The 24,649-nt window shown below is 49.6% G+C and overlaps 1 protein-coding gene across 1 annotated transcript in view; it reads right to left on the reverse strand.

Annotated features, from left to right (window-relative positions):
* Window positions 1-4,085: 4,085 nt before the first annotated feature.
* The window catches only part of USP42 (ubiquitin specific peptidase 42), a 30,012-nt gene continuing 9,448 nt past the window's right edge, over window positions 4,086-24,649 (reverse strand). Inside the window, exons 3-15 of the mRNA XM_006889759.1 lie at window positions 21,826-21,936; window positions 19,893-19,995; window positions 19,161-19,228; window positions 17,671-17,741; window positions 16,213-16,295; window positions 14,657-14,768; window positions 13,805-13,945; window positions 13,576-13,676; window positions 10,085-10,241; window positions 8,953-9,669; window positions 8,737-8,831; window positions 5,550-7,004; window positions 4,086-4,431 (exon numbers count right to left, since the gene is read on the reverse strand). Of these exons, the coding sequence (XP_006889821.1) occupies window positions 4,086-4,431; window positions 5,550-7,004; window positions 8,737-8,831; window positions 8,953-9,669; window positions 10,085-10,241; window positions 13,576-13,676; window positions 13,805-13,945; window positions 14,657-14,768; window positions 16,213-16,295; window positions 17,671-17,741; window positions 19,161-19,228; window positions 19,893-19,995; window positions 21,826-21,936 (3,560 nt within the window). The remainder of the gene's footprint in view (window positions 4,432-5,549; window positions 7,005-8,736; window positions 8,832-8,952; window positions 9,670-10,084; window positions 10,242-13,575; window positions 13,677-13,804; window positions 13,946-14,656; window positions 14,769-16,212; window positions 16,296-17,670; window positions 17,742-19,160; window positions 19,229-19,892; window positions 19,996-21,825; window positions 21,937-24,649) is intronic.

Below are 24,649 nucleotides of genomic sequence, written 5' to 3' on the forward strand. Positions count from 1 at the left end.
CGTGGGTGAATCCCAAGGTCAAGAGTTGGGACCCCTAGTGACTTCCCTGAGGCGGTATAACAAGGCACCACTCCAGGCCCACCTCACCCCAATGCACAGGCCGGAGTCCTCAGTGAGACCAAGGTCTCTAAGCCTGAGGACACAAAGAGGAAACGGGGTCATTTCTCATGGTAGAAACAATGAGGTCTGCCGAGTCCCAGTGATTCTCTGTAAGGAGTGAGGTTCCTAGGAGCTGGATGAAGCCCAGTTGTCACCCAAGTGGGGTTCGGCCGGCCTCAGACTGCCTGGTCTGACGTGGGCTTCATGAGAGTGACCCTGACCCCTGACCAGGTGAGTGGAATTACCAGGAACCAAGAAAAGGTGGGAGAGGCCAGGCTTCTCCCTCTGGGCCATGATCCACCTGTGAGCTGTCTGCTAAGCCCTGGGCCGGGCACCTGGGTGATGGGCTGGGTTAGGGAGATGGCCTCCACCTGTCACCTGTCTGCTAAGTCCTGGGCACCAGGTGAGGGGCCGGGCTAAGGAGACAGCTTCCACCTGTCAGCTGTCTGCTAAGCCCTGGGCCGGGCACCTGGGTGATGGGCTGGGTTAGGGAGATGGCCTCCACCTGGACACAGGAGGGGCTGTTGCAAAGTGGCTTCATCTGTTCATGGTAGGAACCCTGTGCCCCTCGCCCCACTAACGGGGTGGGCACCCACCTGGCAGGTGCCCCCTTGCCTGGGCCTGCACGAGATGAGAAGTGCTTACCGTAACTAGTGGGTGGTTCCGAGGCCGGTCTCAGTCACCTAGGAAGCAAAGGGCAGGACAGGCTTTAGTGACGCTGGAGCACCTCACACCCTGCTCTCTGGAGCCCCCTGCTGGTCGTCCACCATCAGGTCTCAGGGCAGCGAGCGTGTCAGGGACCCAAGTGAGGCAGGTACGGGGCAGAGAGCCTGTCACACAGGCCCAAGGATCTTAGGCAAAGAGCAGAGGGCTGACCAGACCAGCAATGAGAACTTCCTCCTGGGAGGAAGGTGGGAAGGTCATGAGGAAAGGGTGACTGTCCTCCCTCCAAGGGACAGTACAGCCTAAAGAGGGGGTCACTGAACCAGGTGGCCTTGGGTGACAGGACAGAGTCAGGGCTCAGTGGCCCTGGGTGACGGGAGAGCACAGGGTCACAACTCAGCTTGCGAGACCCTCATCTGGGCTCCAAGGTGGGTGTCCCTCCTCACAGTGAACCGACACCAGGCCGCAGCACTCCAGCCCCACCTAGGCCACAAGCTGCCATACCCGCAACCTGAGACCCTCCTCACCAGCCCCCCAGTCACCAGAATGTAACAGTGAAGCCAGTCTGAAAATGTGGATTGTGCATTTCTGAAAACAGACAAGCCAACATGCACTTCAGCTTGTCAACAGCTGTCCCTCGCCGCCGGAACCACGGGAGATGCCACTCCTGCTAGTGTGGCCACTGTTTTTTTTTCAACTTTAATGGAAAAGAGCAAGTGTTGGCAAGGATGTGGAAAGCCTGGAACCCTCACACCTTGCTGTGGGGACGTAAAATAATGTGGCTGCTACAAACAGATTGGATGGTTCCTCACACACCTGAACCTAACACCTCCATTCCGAGGGAGCCCCCAGAGCCGGACGCAGGGGTGCAAAGGCCTGCACACAGCACTGGTGACAACAGCCGAACACGAAGAACTCACACCCCCACCAGATGCATGACTAAACAAAACATGCTACATATATGCCGCACCCACCACTCGGCCAGAAGCAGAAACGATATCCCCGTCCATGCCACAACACCAGGGACGTGGCACTGAGTGGAATCAGTCCAAAAGGAGAAATGATCTCATTTCTATTAAGCCAAAAGTTGTCCGTGGTACCAGAGGTTGGCAGAAAGAGGAGAGTTTATGCCCGAAGGGCAGTGAGTATAGGGAAACTGTGGCAGGATGGCTCAGAAAGGGCTATCAAGGATGGTCACCCAGCCTGGAGGACATGTCACCAACGTCCCTGAATTGTACTCTTGGGAGTGTTGAGGTGCTGCAGGTACTGCTCGGATAGGCAGTCCTGACTCAGACCGTGAGGTGTGCACAGTGTGTAACCTGGTGACAGTATCACCAGCATACACTCAATGTTATGATTTATAAAGCTCCTGATCACAAAAGACAATAATAATGAAAATCTAAAACCATCTCACTGTGGGAGCCGCTGGAGTGGGACTCTATCACCGCCCAGGACACGCCCGCACGGCACACACCTCGTGTGCCTCTTCTCCCTGCTCACCCCCTCCCCGCTACAGCTCCGAGGCACCAGCTCTCCTGGGAGATTGGCCGTGTCTAAACTGCACACAGTCAGAAGCTGGAGGGATGCGAGTTCTGAACAACCAAGATGGCCATCAGGAGCGTGGCCATGCACGTGGGTCTGGTCTGGGAGAGGGAATGGTGTGTCCCCGAGCGGGCGCAAAGCGGCTTCCGAGAAGGGCTGCAGGTCACACCCTGGGCTCTGTCACAACCGTGCAGTGCAGACAGCATGACTGCTGGAGATGGACTTCCTCTCATTTTCAAGGGGAATGGAAGCATTAATTGGATTTTTCCCAGCTATTTAAAGACATTACAACCAATGAGGAAAAACTAACCACCCAATCAAAATACGGACAAAGGAGACATTTCACCCGAAGGATATTCAAACAGCACCTGACAAGACGCTCCACATCACAAACCACATTACACACCGCCACCAAGTCCGTTCTGACTGAGACTCTGCAGGCCGGAGCCAGACTGCCCCCTGGGTTTCCGAGGCTGTAATGTTCATGGACGCCCAGGCCTCATCTTCCTCCTGCAGACTGGCTGCTGTGCAAACGCTGACCTCCAGGGAAGCAGTCCACTGCCTAACCTACGTACCACCAGGGCTCCTCCATAGCACTTGCTTGTGTTCGAGTTGAAACCGACCCATAGCTGACCCTGCACTGGGTCTTCTGGGGCAGTAAATGACACAGGAGAGACTGGCCATCTTCCTCCTGTGGAGCAGCTGGGGGGTTTGAACCACAGACTTTTCCATTAGCAGCACAACTCCTTACCACAACCACCAGAGCTAGGGTGGAATGACAATGACAGAAAAACACCGAGCGGGTGACAGTGAGACGGTGCACTGGAGCCCTCGTGTGCTGGTGCTGCTGCTGTGGGGACGGGGCCAACTCCTCAACAAGTGCAACACACGACTACCATCCGCTCAGCGACCCCAACCCCAGGTCCACACCAGAGATATGAAGGCAGGAACACAAACTAAAGCTGTCCACCAATGTCCACTGCTGTCCTTGTCACCATCACAGGTCGGTAGAAGAATGGACGGTACACAGCAAAGGGACACACAGTCTCAACCACACCAGACAGTGAGCCTGAAGACATCGTGCTGAAGAAGTGTCACCAGGGACACTGAGGGGCAGAGCACCAGGACTCTGCTGCTGACATCACATGGAAACCAAACCCTCGTACCGGTTACTGGGGGAGACGTCTGTGAGGGGCAGTGGCTTGTGTTTAAGGGGATGGAATAATATGGAGCAGGCTGACAATGGTTTCACAATATCAAGAACGTAATTAATGTCACTGAATCCTAAATGCAAACACTGATTCCACAAGGAGTTTTAATATTTTAAAAAAGGAACCTTGGTGGTACTCTGTTTAAGCACTCAGCTGCTAACAGAAAGGTCAGAGGTTCAAAGCCGCCAGGAGCTCTGTAAGAGAGACGAAGGGGCCTGCTTCCGTGAAGACCTAGAGCCCAGCAGGCCGTGTGGGTACTTCTCCTCTGTCCTAGAGATCACTGAGCTGCAGAATCGACTCAGGGCAATGAGATGCTTTTAGAGCACATGTACCCTTAGCCATCTACTCTGGGGCTCCAGGTTATGGTTTTGTTGGGCCTGATTAGAACGAACCTGGGCTTCCCATGACTGCTAAGGGGTCGGTGAGAAATGTCCAAACCCCACCGCAGAGTCACACCCCTCACCCAAGAGCTGGGGCTGGAGGAGGGCCAGGCGGGCTTCCCCTAACAGTGGGCTTCATGCACCACCTGCAGATTTTGCTCATGTGTCAATGATCTTTAAAAAGTTTCCATTAACAAACACTTCCTCTGCTCTTAACTCCAAGTCCCCTCTTACCCTGGCCACACTCGGAGAGGCGACACTTGCTGTCCCTGCTCTCCGTCCGCAGCTGTTTTGCTTTCTGGCGGCAGGGTCCGAAGCCTTCGAGAGGCAGGCCAGCGGCGAGGGGAAAGCCCCCCTCAGCTCTGTGCACGCTGTCGACAGTCTCATAGCTAGCCGCCTTGGCTAAGTGCAGTTCAGAGTCTCTAATAAAGTCCTCTGATTTTCTCGAATGTCTCTTCTTTTTCTTCTTCTTTTTTTTGTGTCTGTGGAGGTCGGCATCAGAATACGCGACCGACAGATCTGAGTCCTGCTGACGCCTGCCAGAGAACATGCCGGAATCAAACAGTAAGCAAAGCAAAACTGCCTGGCTTCACACTCCCTGCACAGGCTGGCCTAGACACAGGGACACGTGCATCTGACAAGAACTGGGGGCTCAGGGCCTCGCACTCACCCACTGCAGCCCCCACAGGCCCTCCCTCGGCACCCCCAGCTCCGACGCCGGCAGGGGGCTGCCAGCTCTACTGGGCTGGGGGTGGGTACACAGGGGCGAGGCGGCTGGGGTCCCTTCCCTCAGGTACCACTCTACCCAGGGTTTGAGGTTCCCTCCTGCCAGTTCCGTTTTTAAGAGCTGCCGGCTAAAACCAGGGTGAGTCTGTCCTTGTTTTTACGAGACATCAGGGAGAAGTCATTTCCCAGAGCCCCCATCCACCCTTTAAGGATACAAAGCCAAACCTCTCGAGTGAGTTTCAAACTGACCACAGAGACAGACGGTCAGAGGCCGAGAAAACAGGCAGTTCAGCTCAGAGCCCCTACTCTGGCAGACAAACGTCTATAGGACAGGGATGTGCCACTTCCCGTCCACCTGAATGACAATCACTGAGCGTGACGCGAACATGGACGAGAAACCTGAACCCCTTGGGTGAGCGAAGTCTGGGCACCACCTTTGTGGTCAGAGGCCCCTGAGCTTCGCCTTCAGATTGTGCACAGGTCAATCTCCAAGGTACAAGCATCAGCCAGAGGGTGGCAGCGTCTGGATCCGAGGGGGTGGGCTCGCGTGACTGCGTCTCGGCCTCATCGGGGGTTTGTGGTCCCCCTGCACTGAGCAAAGTGACGCGGGCCGTCTTTCAACAAACAGCACGTGCTTCTTCCTTGTCACATGCTGGTGACTGTCACAACGCTGCACACTTCTATCACCATGGCACACTTCACACACTGCAACAGGGACCACAAAGCCCACGGGCGGCATCGCCGAGACTCTGGCTTTTGGGGTTCTGCCTGTGACCGTGGGAGGAGATGAGCTGCACACACAGCTGAGTCGGAGGAATCCGCGAAGTCTCACGTCCCACACATGGGAAGGCCCGCGCCACCCAGTGCCCCCACATATGACCCGGCGCCCCCACGCGCAGCCCATGCTGGGAGCCCCCCTCCCACCTACCTGGAGTCCCGGTCCCGGCGTTTGTCTTTGGATTTCTTTTTCTTCTTGGACTTTTTGTGCTTCTTGACTTTGGGCTCGTCGAGAGAGTCCCTTTGCAAGCTGCCCCGGGCCCTCCTGTCGGGGCCGTCGCTCCCATCCACGCTGCCATACCTGCGCTTCCGGGCCTTTCCGTGGTCCTGGTCGTGAAAGCCCTCGGCCAGGTGACAGCCAAGCTCGGCGCCAAGGGTGAGCTTGTCGTGGGCGTACTTGTCGGGGTACAGCGGCAGCCCGTGGGGCAGGCCGGGCCTGGGGCTGAAGTGGGGGCGCTCCTTAGCCTTGGCCGGCTCGTAGGTCCGGCTGCGGTAGTAGTCCTTGTGCGGCCGCGAGCTGTATGGGGCCGCGCGGTCGTAGTCCCGGGCCCCGTGGAAGGGCTTCCACTCCCGGCCCTCGCGGGCCGAGTAGGGCGCGTACCGGTCATGGTAGTAGCGACACTTGTCCCAGCGGCTCTTGTCCGGGTAGTACCTGTCTCGGGCCCAGCAGTGCTCACTCTCCGCGTGGTGGTAGCGGCCCCACTCCTGGTCCGAGCTGCGGCCCCGGGCGTGGTGGTGGCTGGAGCGGCCCTGGCCGTGGCGCTGGCTGGGGCTGGCCCGCGGGCTGGGCTCCGGGAGGTGCTGGCCTGCGCTGCAGCGCCCGGGCTGGTGGCGGTCCTGGCGGGGCCGCTCCCGCGGGCACGTCGGCCTCTCCTTGTGGCCGTGCTCCTCGGTCCGGCTCCGGCTTTCCCGAGGCCGCTCGCCACTCGAGGAGCGGTCCCGCCGGTTCCGGTAATGGCCTCGGTCCACCTTCCGCAGGCTGATTTTCTCTTTGACTGGAGAGGGGTCTGGGACTTTCTGCAACCCCGTGCTCTCTTCTCTCTTGCTGCCGCTGGGCTCGGGGGGCCTGTCCGGTTGGCTTTCAGGGAGCCCGTCCGCCCGAGGGGTGGGCAGCCCCCCTGTGGCCGTGCCCGAGCTCTGAGGCAGCGCCTCCGGCTCCCGGCTGATGGAAAGGACACGCATCCGCTCATCCCCGTCGTCTGCACTGACCGAGGGTGCTGTGGTCCCTCTGTCCGCTGTGCCCACAGATGCTGTGCCCTGTGGAGTCTCGGTCAGCGTCCCAGCTGTGTCCTGTGGTGGGCTGGGCTGGTCGCTGGCTAGGGGCCCAGGGGCACACAGTTTGGAGAGAGGCCCGTCCTCCGAGGTGCTCCTGCCAGCACTGCAGAGACCGCTGGAACTGGACAGGGCCTCGGGGGACGTGGAACTGTTTCTGGGCGCTTCTTCTTTGGTAGGTTTGACGCTGGGCTCAGAGGGGAATGGCGCCTTCTTGAACTTGCTGCCGGGCCCAGGGACCGTGGCTGTGTTCCCACTGGGGTCCGGTGTGCTGCTGGCCACTTCTGGCTCAGCTTCACGGCCCTCTGCAGGGTTGATCTCTGGTCTAGCCGCACTGCAGCCCCCACCAAGACAAGTAAACAAATGGGTTAGTGTGACAGCCTGGACAGCTTTTTCTCACTACCTTAGAGAGTCAAATACTTTACAGAGATAAATACTTCAAAACACAAACACCTTAGACCTTTAAATAGGTTTGTCGAAATTGCAGTATCAAGTGTGTCATCACTGAAAACCCTGAATTTTCTTAAATAAGAATGAAACACTATTATCAAGCCGACCTCTCACCCTGCTCCACGTCAGTCATCCTGCATTCCTGGCTCCTGTTTCTGAAGCTACCTGTCTTTTCCTCAGTGACGGAACCCGAACACTCCAGTATGTTCTGTGGTGGTCGGCTCCTTACCCAGGAACCTGACTCAGGACCCCGTAGTGGACAGACCTGTCCTCGTCCGCTCGGCTCTGACTCGGTCTAAGCTGGACCGAAGCTGCCAGGAGCAGCGGGATGCTTTGTTGGTCTCCACCACATTTGACAGGGGTCCACCTAGAGTGAGAACACAATGAACGCGGGTTCCGCACAGGAAGCTCCCGCCGTGGGGTGCTGAGACCAGCCAGCCTTCCAGTCATTCACACTTGCGTGAGGGGGTTTGGCTTGTGCAGCCCACGCTGGTGCCCGCATGAGGACTGAGGACCGCCAGGCCAGGTGTCACTGCAGGGGTGACCGAGCTGCCCTTTGACCACTACCCTTGGCGATGGCGGGCGCGCAGGGGCCTGGATGTGCTTTGCGCTACAGGAGAGGCCCCTCCTGTGTCAACAGAAGTCCTGGTGGCACACGCTGTTAAGTGCCAGGACGCCCAGCAGAGAGACGCTGGCCTGCCTCCTCAGACGGTGGCAGAAATGCCCAGCTAGCTCCACTCTGTCCTGGGGACTGCAGGGTCAGAGCAGCCAGGCACGTGAGTCTGGGGGTGGCGGGGTTCCCTAGATGCCTCATGCTGGTGGTCCTCAGTGGGCTCACCAGCTAGGACCATTCTGGAAGCATGAGGAGCTTTTGGGGTTGTCATGGTGATGGGGTCTCAGCACAGGTAGTGCTCCAACCCCTTCCCCGCGCCCTGTGAATCAGCCTCCTAAATCTCACATGCCTGACATTCCTGAGACTGCAAAACCAGAGCAGAGCGCTGCCGCCCGTGGCCTCATTCTACCTCCGTCCACAGACGCACCTCGTGTGAGTTCACTGTGTGGCTGCGCTCACATATCCTGATGATGTGTTCATCAGGGGGAGGTCGTGGCCACACTCCACTCAGCTCGCCCCTCAGCTCTGGCTCCCTAACACATGCACCCATGTCCTGTCTTGGTGTCTCGCTCTGGTAATTCTCTACTTCACGCTAACAGATGACAAATGCAACTTTTACATGTACTGAGAGAGGTTAAAGTGTAGCACTCGCTCTGCCGCGGTCCTCACTTGAAGGCCGCAGCTGGGCACTGGGTCCAGCAAGTCCGAGGTACACACACTGTCACCAAGGGCGTTACGTGAGGCGGCGCCAGGGGCTCGGCTCAGGTGGTGCCCATAGCAGCCCTGAAGGGAGACCAGGCAGCTACACAGGAGAAAACAGGAGCGTGAACGCATTCCTCTCAGGGACTTATCTTTTCCTTTTGAAAAGGCAAATGAACAAATCCTACAGCTACTGTTCAAATCATCCCAGGATTCCAAAAAGTGCTCAGCAGACACCCCACCAATAGGCTCCAGGGAGACTCCCCACCAAGCAGCATCACCTGGCCCAGTTTTCTCGTCTCACCTGGGTTCTTCCACGGAGCCTTTCACTTTGTTACTAAGTTTGAAGGTCTCGAGGATCTTGTCTTCTGGGAGAGGTGGCAGAGGTGCTGGCATCAACTAGGACAGAGAAACAAAGGCTCCATCAGGTGCCGCGTCAGCCCAGCCCCACAGAAACCTTGCCTGGTGCAGCCACCCGCTTGGCCCAGGACAGCAGTGCAGAGCTACCACTGTCACCCACCTTCACGGGGAGACCGTTGGCCTTGGAGAAGGGGTTTTCCGAGTGTGGAGCAGCCTGGCCTGGGCAGCTGATACCCTCAAAGGGCAGGCCGTTCTCCTGCGGGTCGCTGTCCATACTGTTAGCACCGTTGAGGGTAATGGGCGCTTGGAGCTCATGCGGAGAAGCCTGGGCGTCCTCGGCGTGGAGACTGGGATGGAAGTCCTCGGAGGCACTGAGCCCGTTCTCCTTGCCCAGCCCCCTGGACTCCTCGTCAGACTCCTCAGACGACTCGGCACCGTAGGGAACCAGCACGCTGGAGCTCAGCTTGGACTTGCCATTCATCATGGGCTTCGGACAAGCTTCACTGGGGGTGACGAGCGGTTTGGTTACTTTGCTAGAAACGGACAGTGGAGATGCGTTCGAGGTAGACTGTATTGCAGAAGAGTTGGTGATGGTGGAGGAGGGAGCGGGCTTGGGAAGGCTCTCCAGAGAGCTATTGTGAAGGCTAGGCGGAGGCTGGCCCTGGCGAACAGGCAGCTTGTTGTGGATACTGATGGTGATTTTCTGCTTCTTGGGATGTTCTGGAATAACTGAGGACCTGCTCAAGGGCCAGTTCTGGACAGAAGTTGAGGCGCTCACAGGACTGGCCCTGCTGGCACTGGAGTTACCATTGGGGCTCGACATGGAACTGCTCGGCGTTTCTTTCAAGGGTCCTGTCCCATTTAAGTGAGGCGGATTCTGAAAGGAAAGCCATAGATGGTAGGTTTACGCTGGACCATGACCCTAAAGGCTGGCAGTTCAAACCCATGCAGCAGCTCCATGAAGGAAGGGCCTGTTGTGCTCCTTCCCTGAGGATCACAGCTGAGAAACCTCTGGGCCGTTCTACTCCAAACACACGGGAGGCACCGGGAGCTGAACAGAATCAACAGCAATAACAAACACCCAGATTTCCTCTGGCCTCTGCATTCGTTCACACTGTGATTTCTGTATGTTTTAAACATTTTGGAACAAAGAAAGGACTGGAAGCTACTTTACTGACTCTAATAAGCCCAGAGTCGACAGGCACGGCAGCTCAGCAGTGTGAGCCAGCAGGTGTGAGTGTACCGTCGACAACTCCCACACAAGACCCTGTAGCTTCTACTTGTGCGATTACCTTCAGCACGTGAGAAGGGAGCTGGGGTCCGATGAACGCCGACGCTGCCTGCTTACTGCTAACCACCCGCTGGCTGATGACTGGGCGGGGTGAGGACGGGCCTGGGCTGTGGCCAGTGGAATGCATAAGTTCGCCTCCATTTTTCACATCATGGGACCTGGGGGTAGAGAGTGGCAGGGCTTGTGGTTACACAGGGTGGCCACAGGAGTGCAGTGGGCGCGGGTCAGAGGCTGCAAAGAAAAGCAGTGTATCCTTCAATGGAGTACTACGCAGCACCGAAAAACAAGGAGCTCATGAAATATTCTACAAAATGGGTGACCCTGGAGGACGTTATGCCGAGGGAAATATCTCAGTCAAAAGGGCAAACACTGCATGGTACCACTTATAAAACAGGACCGACTGACATGAGGGTTGGTGGGGAACTAAGAAAAGAGGGTATAATGTACACTGCATTGAAACAGATAAGGGAGAGAACTGCCTAAAAGGAATATGTGATTAGGTATTATCTACATGACAACAGTCTGGAATAAGAGCTGCATAGTAAAGTGGATTGGGAGGGGTGCGGATTGTACAATAATGAAAGAATTCTTTTTCAAAGAGAAAAGCAAATGGGGGCAAGGAGGAAAATGTGTGACAAGGAATGAATGGAAACCCAAGTTCTCTCTAATCTTTCATTAAAATCTGAAAAGAAGGGGAAAAGCAGCATCTTTTCACTTTCTGGTGATAAGCACTGTGCTCAGAACCTCCCACACAGGTTCTCCTGCAGACTGAGCCAGGGGACAGGGGTTGGGGGACAAGGACAAGCGGTCGGTGGGACTCCTAGCTACGTATTTTGAGGTGGTCCCTATCTGAAGTCGCATTGCCTTTTCTTTGTATTGTTCTGATTGCAAATATCCACCAATTATATAAACCTATGACATCCAAGAAAGCTAAAACAGCAGCAGCATGACCATCCTTCCGACGGCTCAGAAAACCCACTGCCCTTCAGTCAAGGACCCCGGAGGGCACGGAACTGCCCACAAGACTTCCGAGGCTGCAAACCTGTAAGGAAGCCGACTGCGCATCCTTCCCCCATGAGCCCTCGGGTTGTTTTAATCCTTGGCCTTTCAGTTGTCAACTGAGGGTGTTAACTGCTGCCAGGAGGCGCTCCACCACTCGCAGGTGACCCTCCACACTCAAGGGTGGCACTCCACCACTCACGGGAGGCGCTCCACCACTCACAACAGGGGTCCCTCCACCACTCGAGGGTGACACTCCACCATTCACAGGGGTCCCTCCACCACTTGTGGGGTGCCTCCACTGTTCACGGGCGACCTTCCACCGCTTGCAGGCATCTCTTACTCAGATTCGGAGACGGCCTGTCATTGTCAGTCAGCAGCACTTTCTAAGTCAGGTGCTAAAATTCCAAACCGCATCAAGTCCCCTGTACGGTGAACACTTTGACGTAAGCATTTTCTTTAGGAACAGCAGCTTTCTAGCCACTGGGTGGGCAGCTACACGGGGACAGAGTGCAACGTACTTGCGCGGCCTCTGGAATGCTGAGGGCCATCTTACACACAAACACCTGGCAGCACAGAGCAGATTTCCCCAAAGGCCACACTTCTGGAAATAGAGCTAGAGAGGCAGACGATGCAACAGAGACAGGATAGGAAGCCGGCCAAGCTGCTGCTGCTGGGGCCAGTGCTGGCTGGGCAACAGAGGGGCCACGGTGCCCATGCCTGCTGCTCAGAAGCCCTCACTGCCTCCATGTATGGCCCCTATGGCCCCCAGGCCCACTTGTGTCCTGGCTGCAGCATGAACCATCCTTCACCTCAGCGGCCAAAGAGCTGAGAACTAGAGCCAATCCTCTAAGCAGAGTCAGAGCCTCTCTCGGGGCACACGGCAAAGGTACTTGGTAAGCTGCTGTTAAACAGTATTATCAGGGTCCTTGGGCAGCACCAATAGTCTCTCTCAGCCAATAACTGAAAGGCCGGCTGTTCAAACCCACTCAGCAGCATTATGGGAGAACTGGGCTCTGCAATTTGCTCTGTAAATATCACAGCCACTCCTACTCCACAGGCAACAACAGGGCTCCTCCGAGTGAATACCTCAACAGACATAACACACAAACCAGCAAATGAACATCTCAACAAAAATGATCCATTAATGTATATATATTTATGTGCAGATGGAGATAGGACATATCCCTGGTATACACCCTTCCTGATTCTGAACCATGCAGTGTTTCCTTGCTCTGTTCTGACAACTGTCTCTTGGTCCAAATACAGGTTTCTCATAAGCATGATCAAGTGTTCTGGGATTCCCATTCTTCTCAGAGTCAGCCACAGTTTGTTAGGATCCACACAGTCAAATGTCTTTGCATAATCAATGAAATACAGATAGACATTCCTCTGCTTTCAGCCAAGATCGATCTAACATTAGCTATAATATCCCTAGTACCACGGCCTCTTCTAAACCCAGCCTGCACTTCTGGTACTTCTCTGCTACTGTGCCTTTCCAGTTGTTTTTGGCTAATTTTCAGCAGAATTTTGCTTGCATATGATATTTATAATATTGTTCGATAACTGGCTCTATGAGGAGAAAGAAACGTAGCATCAGGATTGGAGAAAAACTCATCAACAATCTGCATTATGTAGATGACACAACCCTGCTTGCTGAAACTGAGAAGGACCTGAAGCGCTTGCTGCAGAAGGTCAAGGACTGCAGCCTTCAATATGGATTGAAGCTCAATATCAAGAAAACAAAGATTCTCACCACTGAGACGATTTGCAGCATCGTGATAGATGGTGAAGAGACTGAGATTGTAAACAGCTTTAGTTTGCTTGGCTCCACAATCAACACTCTTGGCACCAGCAACCAGGAAATTAAAAGACGTATAGCATTAGAAAGTCTGCTGTCAGAGACCTCTCTAAAATACTGCAGAGCAACAATGTCAGTCTGGAGACTAAGGGGCGCCTGACCCAGGCCATGTCTTTGCAATTATTTGCTATGCATCAGAAAGCTGGATAGTGACTAGGGATGACAGAAGGGGAACTGATGCCTTTGAGCTGTGGTGTTGGAGAAGAGTATTGAATGATAGGTGTATGAAACGAGAAGAGGAGAACAAACAGGTTGGTCCTATAGAAGGTGAGACCAGGCTGTTCCTTGGAGGCAAGGATTCTGAAACTTCGTGTGATGTACTTTGGACATGCTGCAAGGAGGGACTAGTCCTTGGAGAAGGACGTCACGCTTGGGAGGGTGGAAAACCCTCGATGAAATGGATTATCATCTGTCCGAACGAGTACCATCAGTGCCTGGGGTAATGCGGGTGGGTGTGTCAGAGACAGTAAGACTGGCAGAGGAGTGCGGGAGCAGGGTTTAAGGCTGTTGTACATATGGTCACTATGAGTCACAGGTGACTCGACAGCATAGAACAACAGTATGTACATATATAAAATATGTGTATAAACAATGTGACAAAACAGATTCGGAGAATTGTTTTCTTGACATACCTAATGTAAAACAGAACGTAAGCTTGCTGGCTGAGTACCGACCGAATGTCACTGGTAGACACGATGGAGTCATTCATTTGATACCAGAGGCCATTGCTTGCCTACGAAAACAGCCAAAAAGACAAATGAATGTAATTCAGTAAAGGGCAGCATTTCCCGCCTCAGACGCCTGTGTCCCCATGAGTGGGGCTCGACCACGAGCTCACAGCCACTTCCACGCTCAACTTACTTTTATGTAGCAGAAGTAATGGCCTGCATGGCAGTTGAAACCGGTGTGCACCAGGACTGCATACAGGACATAAATAATTGGTTCTCCATTCGGCTGAGACATGTATGGTCGAATATCAAGATACTCAGGATATTTCACATCCTACACGCAGATGGGGAGAAGGGGGTCGTCATTCTGGAAGACTGATCACTGGGTGCTGGCTCGGGCAGCATGTGGACCCGGACGAACTGGGTTCACAGGGCGGTCCTGATATATCCCCAAGTTCAAGAACAAAGTGTATTTAAAAGCAGCTCACTCTATTTTGTCTTCTTTTTAGGAAATAAAGATCCAAGTTAAAGCTCTTCAAATTCACTCAAGGGAACACTAGAGTGACATCACTGGACCGGAATCATCATTTATTATTTTTTAATCATTACAAAATGACTTCTATTTCTTTTGTATGTTGCTGCATTTATGTCTACTCTGGATCTTCAGAAAGTGGAAATAAAATGGGGAAATGTTGCTCATCAAAAAGAAAGGTGCAAATGGGAGAACGATCTCTCTGATGTAAAGGGGGCAGGGACAGGCTGGGGCGTCTTCGGGACCTTAGTCCCCGTGCACACTCAGCTGCTCCCTGGCTGATGGACAGACTCTGAAGGCAGACACAGGTCACAGTTACAAACAGCCCGGCCACCAAAGGTGTGGGGAAGACACATCCAACCCACTCATCAAACTACCGGCTCAAACCTGACATCGGCCCCAACTCCCAAATGCTAGAAGGACCTAGGAAGTCTGTCCAATTACAGCTACTAGCATTACCCTTGGAAGGCCCACTATGAAGTCTCGTTCACAATCTGAGTACCAGCTACGTACCTTAGCAATTTTTCCACCAGTAAAATTTGCAAAGCGTTTCAGAGAGAGTGTAAGAACATTGGAAGATCTATGAATAGTGAACCTCTTTGACGCTGGAACCATCTTTTTACACCTGTAAACAAACGGTTGAGATGGTTAGTATATACATTTTCTGGCATCACAGTCTTTCTCCTATTTCTTTGAAACATTTAAAGTTGGTTTTCGAAAGAAGTAGTCCATTGCTATCAAGTCAATGCTGACTCCTAAAAATCCCACAGGACAAAGCAGAACTGCCCAACAGGGTTCCCAAGACTGTGACTCTTCACGGAAGCACACAGCTCATCTTTCTGCCGTCGAGCAGCTCGTGAGTTTGAACCAAGAACCTTCTGGTTGGCAGCACTCTTTAGCAACTGCACCACCAAGACCCCCACAAAAGAGCTAACTCTGTAAGAAATACTGCCCCTTTGCCCAATGATGAAAACAGTAAAATTACAAATCAGGGAGAAACTGCTGCATGAAAGGACAACAGAAGCCCCTTCTGAGATGCTGAGCCAAGTGGATGACCTGTATCCACTCTTAAAAACTTGAACCTAAGAAGATAAAGATCCGTACAAGGTCCAAAGGCCAGTATCTGCCCTGGAGAAGGCAGGGGGGCGAGGAGAGGAGAAATGGAGACAGGCAAAAGGGAGGACGTGAGAAGAGTGCTGTCACGCTGTGTCAAGAGTCACTGAACAAAACGTGTGTGAACTGCCAAATGGAAAACTCACCCAAATCACAAAAGAGTTAAAAAACCCCTCTGATACAGAACGATAAAGATTAGTAATGCAACAGATTGGGAAATTTCTATCATCTTGGAAAGAAGATCCCTGGTGCACAGTGCACATATAAGGCATCAATCAGGCTGTTAACCGAAAGGCAGGCAGTGCAAACCCTCCAGCTGCTTCAACGGAGAAAGATGCAGCGTCATTCCTACAAAGATTCACAGCCCCCACAAACCAATCAAGGGTCACTGTGGGTGGAACTGACCTAAGGGCAGTGGGTGGCTAGAAGGGAGTCTCTTCCCACTAAAAATGAGTATCTGAAAATAGACTGTCCGTATTACCTGACTGGAAATAGTAATCATAAAACGGAAGTAACCTGGCTTTTTAAAAATTGGTTTTCTTGACTTCATGAAGAAACACAGTACACTTACAACCCCAAACCCTAGGTAACCACCCCAAGACTGGGGCCTAACCACTGTGGGAGAAGGCAAGTCCCCAGCCCCACCAGCCTTTGTGCAGGAAGTCGGCGAAAGGTAAAAGTGGGACAGAGACCCGGGAGCCAAAGCTGTCCCTTCCTTGGGGGCAGCAGCCAAGGGTGGCTTTTCAAGGCTCATTTCTCACTCTCCTTCCTCACCCGCCCCAGGAATGACATGCCGCAGCTTAACACGGTCAGACCCTGTCTACTCTGGTCCTGGGAGGTCAGGGACTCAGTGTCTGCCCAGACGAGACCAGGAGCTAAGGGTATGCACAGGTCACTCAGAGCCCTGGGCGTCTGCGTGCCTGTGAGCGGGCTTCCCACGGTCCCCACCGTCATACTTGCTGCACTTGTAGGAGTTCTCCCCGTCCAGCTGCTCTGGCTTCACGAACTGCTCCAGGGCCTTGTTGACGCTCTGAGCAGCCTGAGGAGAGACAAGCACACTCATGTCACAACAGAGGGAAGCAGGTGACAGGAGACATGCAAGTCTGTGCTTCAACACAATCCTCCCTCATTAGGATGCTCTTTCTACATAAGCACCTTCACTCTTGTCCTTCATTAAAAACCAAGCAGACCTGTATCAACAAAAAAAGGTAAAAAGGCAAAAAAACACAAAACAAAAACAAAAACAAAAGGTAAAAAGGCTGCTTGCTGCACTGATTAAAGGCAGCATAAAGCTCAAAAGAACCAAGCTGTCTAGCCGCAAAGAGTTCTCACAAAGGAAAACCACGCATTGCCGTTGCATGGCATGGACTCTGGCTGCCTGCCCTCGGATTCCCGCGGCTGCAGATCACAAGGGAGGAGACTGCTCACTGGCCCTAGACCGAAAGTGCCAGAGACGCGGCCTTTGGGTGCGCAGCTCGCCTCCCTGCAGAGGCTGGAAGTCAACCATGGTTATCTGGTCACTGGTCCCGACGCAGCCATCCCAAGAGCACACAACTCCCCCAAAAGTGCCCAAAGTAGAGTTACATGGAGACAGTAAATGGTCCAGCAGGCACAAAGAAACAGCCTGGCTTTGTTTTATACATAAATGCATTCTGGAACCTGGAACAAGTACATCAAACTCTTAGCAAGAGAGCATTCTAAGAGATGACATTTTATGGATGTCTCTACAATGTTCCGTTTTTATAAGCATGCATTCTCATTTGTAATCAGAAAAACAAAAGCTTGTGAACAGTGGAAAAAAGGAGTTTAGAAACTGCGAAGGACCAAACTTTCTGAAGAATGATCACCATCTCAATTAGACTAATACAAAAAGATCACACCAGAGCAAGTGTTGGTACCAAAATATTCTGAGTTTTCTAAGATTAATTAATCAATAAAAAGTCAAAGAATTAATAAAAAGATGAAATGTTTGAAATTTTTATGATGCCTACTGCAAAGCTTCCTTGGAGGCAAGGATTCTGAAGCTCCACTGACATACTTTGGACATGTTGCAAGGAATGACTAGTCCTTGGAGATGGACAATATGCTTGGGAGAGTGGAGGGGAAGACCTTCGATGAGATGGATTGCCTCAGTGACCGGGGTAATGGAGGTAAGTGTGTCGGAGACAGTAAGATTGGCTTAGGATAGAGCAGGATTCAGAGCTGCTGTATACAGGGTCACTATTAAGTCATAGGTGACTTGATGGCACATAACAACAACTACAGAGCTTGAATAATCACCTTTAAGTGAAGTCTGAGCACACTGAAAATTTTCAATTCATATTCTAACAAGCAGAGGTTAAGTAAGGAAAGAGCTATGAAATTATGTGAACGATGACAAACTTCTTAACTATCATAACACTTATAAAATTTACCTTGATCTCCAATGTTATATCGAGATAGGGGTCAAAAGTATCTGAAACACCTTTGCAATTTAAACATTTAACTGAAAGAGAAGAAAATGCAAAGTATAAGCCAAATGTAATTGTTAACCACAGTCTCAAACTGACATGATACAACTCCTATGTCAAAATAAAAAAATAAAGGTACCATTTTCTCTCAATTAGATTTGACAAAAAGTTCAAAATTTCAGTAATAGGCACAGTGTGGGTGAAAGTGTAATGCATTTGGGATAATCTCTAAGCAAAAACAAAAAAACAACCTGTTGCAGTAAAGTTCGTCCTGACTCACAGTGACCCTTAGCACAGTGCAGAATTGCTCTGCTTGGAGCAGCTAGCAGGTTTGAACTGCCAACCTTTCAGTTAGCAGCTGTGTGCTTTAACTACTGTGCTACCAGGGCTCCTTGGTATTACCTCTAGAAAATATAATATGGCAATGCTGTTACTGGTGCGTACCATAGAGCTGGAATCGGCCCACAGCTGACCCTGCAGTGGTTTTTCAGGGGCAGTTTAATCACATGGAAGGAGATTGCTATCTTTCTCCTGTGGAGAAGGTGGTAGATTTCAACTGTGTGCCTTTGGGATTTCAGTGCAATTCTTAGCAGTAGGCCACCAGAGCTCCCTGGATAGCTGAAGTTTGGTATTACAATACAGCAATAGCAAACTTTAAATACCCATATCCTTTCGGTCTAATAATCTCAACCGAAGAACTGATCCTACAAATAAATATGCTTTATGTATGTGTACACTTTTACATGGACATAGAGTATACATAAAGAGATGTTCAAAGAAGTACTAAATAGTAATTCAAAAAGGGAAAAAAACCCAACTTTTCAATCACCTAAATAACCATCAGTAGGGAACTACATCAATAAAAAAAGCATTAGTGGAATTGTGAAAAGACTGTTAGATTTTAATAATTATAAAATTTGTTCTGTTCATGCTGACGTGCTAAAATTCTAATGTGGGCAACAGGATGAGAGGGACCCTTCCGGTCTGCCCCGAGTCCCTGAACACACGGCAAAGCCCTGCAAGGATGTCCAGCCACACCTGGGTCACCTCCATCAAGTCCAGCACCACAGAGTCCCCACTTTGGTCTGCTTTCCCCATGTATGTGAGCATCACGTTTACACCATGTGGGAGAATCTCAAGTGTGCAGCAGCATTATGAAAAAGTGGGGACTCTGGGAATTATCAAAATGTGACACTGAGACATGGAGGAGGCACATGCTGTAGCCAAAGTGAGGCTGACCAGGTGGCCAGAGTCTTTTCAATCTGCGAAAACACGCAACCGCGATGCACAGCAGCGTGAAGCCCATCAAAGGGGTGGACACACTGCATCGGAGCTGCCTTCTAGAGAAAGGGACAGTCTGGAAAACTGGCCTCGCCTATTAGCCCTCGCCTATTATTTGCTTTTTTAAAAACCACACACATGCCTCACTCGTCAGGTTTAACACAAACGCTTACCTCGAGATCTCAGGTATCCTCCAAATATCTGACAAACGAGCGTGGTTGCCTGGGTATGTCTATCTAATCTGCAAACAAACACACAATGTGCCATGAGAGCCATGTTCAAGCCCAAGCAGAGGTGTTATGACTGGACTGTACAACAAAAGAAGCCAGAGGAGACCACAGCAGGCGTGTGACACAGGGATTCCGCACATTCCTGTCACCCCAGGTCTGTCATCCCAGAGGGCCCTGGAGAGGGACAGCAGTGGCCAGGGGCTAGCACATGGTCTGGATTTGTCATCTAGCTGTTTCCCTGATCTTCCTCCTGAGCCTGCATGTAGGTTTCAAGGAAGCAGCTGCAGGAATTGGCAAGTGACCAGAGTGAGAAAGATGCAGGGAACACACATACAAATTTCTAAGGCTAGCAGGCAGCACAGAAAACGACAGGGTAACTCATAAGGGAACCCTATGCGCTTCAGATCCGAGAGCTCAACAGACACCCAGAACTCAACGGCAATGCCAAGGCTTCTTTCCTCCCCGGCACCAATAACTGACAACCTCTTGCTGACAGCAAGCATACCCTTCTAAATTTTCAACAACTGTCGGAAAATGCAAATAGTTTGGGAAAGAAGCAAGACAGGCAAAAGGAGAAACAAATACACATCTGTGCAGTTTTCAACATAAAAGGCAAAACTGACTTTGGATAAAGCTGAGCTGCAGAAGACGCAGCCAGAGGTGTGCTGGACTTACTTATTGCTGCCATTCAAGCACGCTTTCTGCATAGCATCAACAGTGTACTGAAGGAATTCGTGGGCGTCTTCTTGATTTCCAAAACGGAAGTGCCTAGCTATTCCTGCAAAATGCAAGTAAAGACATCAATTTATCATTAGTGTTCAGGTTAGTCTCCATAAATAGCTTATGATAATATAATTAGAAAATAGACTGAACAGTTATTTCCTGAGCAGTTAGTACTAATAACAAGTGATCAGCAGAGCAGCTGGGTCCACACTCAGACCATTAAACCCCACAGTCGGGCCGAGGTTTCCCAAACTCCAGAGAACAGCCACAGATGCAGCCCGTGCTATAGGCTTTTGAAACTGGACTTACGTACATTCCACTTTGGCTGTACTTTCTCAAAAATTTGTCAAAAATGTTATGGCTTCATCACTGAACTGTCTGTCCATGTACAAACTGTTGAAATGGTGCTGTATATTGGTCTCAAAAAATAGATATTGTTTTTAAATGTTACGATGTTGGCGTAGAGATTTTAAATTTGATGCTGAATCTCCATTACAACAATTCATGCATCCATAAATGTTCAAACCCAAATTCTATCCCTCCTAGAAGATAAATTCTATCCCAATGACCCACAGAATGAATTTTCTTCTCTCAGCTGCATGGTTCCGTGTTATTTGCCCTACATGCAAGATCAAATTACATATAAAACAAAGCAGATAATCACAAAAAAGTAGTATCAAAATAAACTATTTTCTAGGGAGCTCTGGTGGCCTAGTGGCAAGAAGCTGCACTGCAATCCCAGAGATATGTGGTTCGAATCTACCAGATGCTCTGTTGGAGAAGGAGGGGCAATCTCCTCCTGTACCAGTCAGATCTGATTTGACGGTATAGAGACAAAAAGTTAATAAAATAAAATTTCTTAATAAATAAATAATTTTCTGTCAAATTTTAGATCTGATTGCATATAAATACTTACTAGCTTACATCACATGTAACTACAAGTATTCTACCAAATAGACCTATAAAAACAGCACAAATACATGATCCTACTGTGTGTGTTATCTCTTTAGGAATGTATATACATACAAATATACAGAAATGTCATTTTCTCAAGTGTAGGTTTTAAAAAATTAACTGTTTCTCCCCCATACACACAAACACACACATGTATACTCACACGTATATGTATTCTCATGTGTGGAGAGGAGGGTGTACGTGTGTCTAAATTAACTAAAAGCAAACAAAAACCTCCCCTGGTTAAAATTTTGCCAGGACCCAACACTGGCTTACAGACTGCACTGTCTGTTCTGGCCCAGCAATAACACCTCTTCAATTTTCAGCAGCTTTTTAAGCAGAAGAATTACCACCCCTCACTACTTAATTATGCACCTTTGTAATTACCCAGCTGGATACCAGATTAAGAGTTGCAATATTTTGCTTTGTGTCCATTTCTTAACCCAACTAAATGAATAAGGATGTTGTAAAAATACAATGCAAAACAACAAAGAAAAAATTAAAGAAAAATTCAAGCAACCTAGCAGGATAATTATAAGGCAAAAGAAAAAATAAATCTGTAAATAATTTAAAAATCAAATATAAATGAGATCAGCTTCAGTGAAAGAAAAATTTTTTAAAAGTAAAAATAAAAATTTAAAAAGTAAAACTTATCTATAAATGCTGAACTAGGAGTATAAATTTTTCTTTAGGAGAATCATTAACTTTGCAATTTCTCTCACTATGCATAGCATAGTAGTCATTCATCAAATTGAAATGAATTAAAAACTACTAAAAACTGTCAGAAAATATTTATCAAAATTATTTCCAGAAACCCAAATACCAATGAGGGGGAAAGGGCACTGTAAAATAACAGTGTTTATTGACAACTCCTGAGTTTAAGATCAAGTCACAAGCCAGCACTGACATAAACTACCAGAATGGGACTCACGTCGCATCTCGTTGATGACAAACATTGGTTTAATAACATCTCCAGGATTGCTGAGCGCCTGGGTGATGTGAGCTTGCATTGTGCACATCATGCAAAATCCTTCTGCGTGACCTGAAAGAGAACAGATGATAATCCTCTAAATTAGCAAAAAATGAGACAATATCGATGCACTCAACCTCATTACCTGTACGTGACACACACTCCTTACAATGACCGTGACCATGTGCCCTGCAATGTGCTCCTGAATTCCTTACTGCATGTAATTCTCTAGCAAACCTAACTGATAAACACATATTGGTTCCATTATACAAGATAGAAAACTGAAGTGCAGAGAGGTAAAACTTTCCACCATCCAAAAGTTACTAGGGAAGAGAAAAGAAACTGAAGTTCAAGCATAGGCTTTCTGATCTCCAAGCTCTTAACTACTCCCTACATCAGGAAAATAAGAACTTTCCCATCCCATACCAGTTGTCCCAAGCTACAAAAGCATGTCTTCCACACCAAGGATTAGAATGCACATACTTTCACTGCTGTGGCCACATGCAGTGGTCTCAGATAGACATGCTTCTTTTTTTAAAACAACTTACTTTTTTTAAAGGCAAACATGTGCCAAAGCTTTTCTTTAAACAAGTGAGGGATCAGTGAGATGTTCCAGCCATTGGCGGGAACGTTCAAAGGAGGAATCACAGAAGGAGTGGGCAGAGGCCGTGCGGCATGTCTGTGGAAGGGATTTAGGCTGGCCAGCAGGCCAGGTTTTTAAACTGTGAAGCCCACTCTGGGTGGATGGCTCAGTGAGCCTACAGGCCTCTAGTGCAGGGTGGTCCCAGAAGCAGTGCTGTGCAGCCTGCAAGTACAGAAGATCCCAGCAAAACCAGGGTAATCTGGTCCCAAAATGTCAACAGTTCTGAAATTGAGAAACTCTGCCTCTGACTAAAGCCTATGCAGAACCAACCTAATCAAAGTCTTAAAGCCTCAAAAAGATCAAACTTTGCAGTTAATTATGTCTCAGAAATTGAAAAAATGGCCAGCGTCCAACAACAAAGAAGATGCTATCTACTCACCACCATCAAGGGCATCCTAACTCACGGTGTCCGACACGGCAGAGCAGAGCTGACCAGCAAGTCGGTCCCAACTCAGAGTATCCTACCAACAGAGCTGATGTCACAATGCTCTAACTCACAGTGTCCTACACGAAAGAGCACAGCTGACGAGGTGCATTCTCATTCGCAGTGTCTTACACGACAGAGTAGAGCTGAATCCCAGGGTTTCTGAGGCTAAGAGTCTTTAAGAGAAAAGTCTGCCTCATTTTTTCCCTTCAGAGCAGTTAGTGGATTCAAACCACTGATCTTTCAGTTAGAAGCCTAATGCTTAATGTATAGAATCCTCAGCATGTCTCAGGATTCTAGCATCCAATTAAAATATATAAGGTATGCAAAGATCTGCTAGGAAAACAAACAGATTTGTCCTGGAAAGGGTTAAACCGGGTGGCTCCTTGGAGGCAAGGATTCTGAGGCTCCGTCTAACATACTTTGGACATGTTGTGAGGAGAGACCGGTCCTTAGAGAGGGACATCATGCTTGGGAGGGTGGAGGGACAGCACAGGAGAGGAAGGCCCTCTATGAGGTGGATTGATTCAGTGACTGGGTTAATCGGGATGGGAGTGTCAGAGACAGTGCGATTGGCACAGGACAGAGCGGAGTTTAGGGCTGTTGTACATAGGGTCGCTATGAGTCGCAGGCGACTCGACGGCACATAACAACAAACAACATGCAAAGATCCAGAAAATATGACTGATAAGGAGAAAGCATATAAAACTGAAATGACACAGATAATACACTAAAGATAAAGCATTTAAGAAAACACTGTAAAGGAACTCTGGTAGCCTAGTGGCGAGAAGCTGCACTGCAATCCTAGGGGTATGCAGTTCTAATCCACTAGATGCTGTGCTGGAGAAGGAGGGACAGTCTCCTCCTGTACCAGTCAGATCCGATTTGACGGTACACTCACACATAGTAACAATAATTTAAAAAAAAAAAATGACCACACTATAAAAATATCCACGTTAAAGAAGGTAGAAACACAAGAGCAGGTTCAGGAGAAGCACAAGCGTGGATTTAAACATACTTTAGAGATGAAAAAGAAAATCTGAGGTAAAAATACACAAGATTAGATTGATAAATACCACAGAAGAGATTAGCAAACTCGAAATGAACATAAATTATTAAAATAACCATAATAAAGCTCAAAAGTAAAGTCACAAAACAGTATGTGCATGAACTGTTCCCTTCATCCAAATCACAAGTGAAAATTACATGAAAAATGAGCAAGAAGGAGATTAAGCATCTTAAGTAAGCCTGGGACAACATCTAATTCTCTCCAACACACACTTTAAGAAATAAAGACTGTCTATGAAGAAATAAATACAACTGGGTTAAATGATAGGATTGCAATACAATCCAATCATATAGAGAATCTCATTAAATGGACTCTAAACTTCCCAAAGAAAAGCTACAAATTATCAGAATATATCAGGCTGATTATCCACTTTATAGACATAAAGAAATTAAAGTAAAAAAGAAAAGAAATCTCCTACTAATTAACATTAAGGGTGTTCTGTTGGCCTAATGATATAGAGCTGCACTGTCAACCCAAAAACACGGGATTCAAGTCCACCGGCTGCTCCCTGGGAGAGGCTGGGCGATCTCCTCGGTGCGATTTACCCTCTCTGAAAAGTGGCTGGAGGGTCAGCTATGAGTTAGTTCTGATTGGACGGTACAGAACCACCACAACAAAAATATTAATCATTTGTTGTTGTTATGTGCCG

The sequence above is a fragment of the Elephantulus edwardii genome, unplaced genomic scaffold, assembly GCF_000299155.1.
Source record: "Elephantulus edwardii isolate Elephantulus edwardi_28Jun2011 unplaced genomic scaffold, EleEdw1.0 scaffold00080, whole genome shotgun sequence".
NCBI classification, from domain to species: Eukaryota; Metazoa; Chordata; class Mammalia; order Macroscelidea; family Macroscelididae; genus Elephantulus; species Elephantulus edwardii.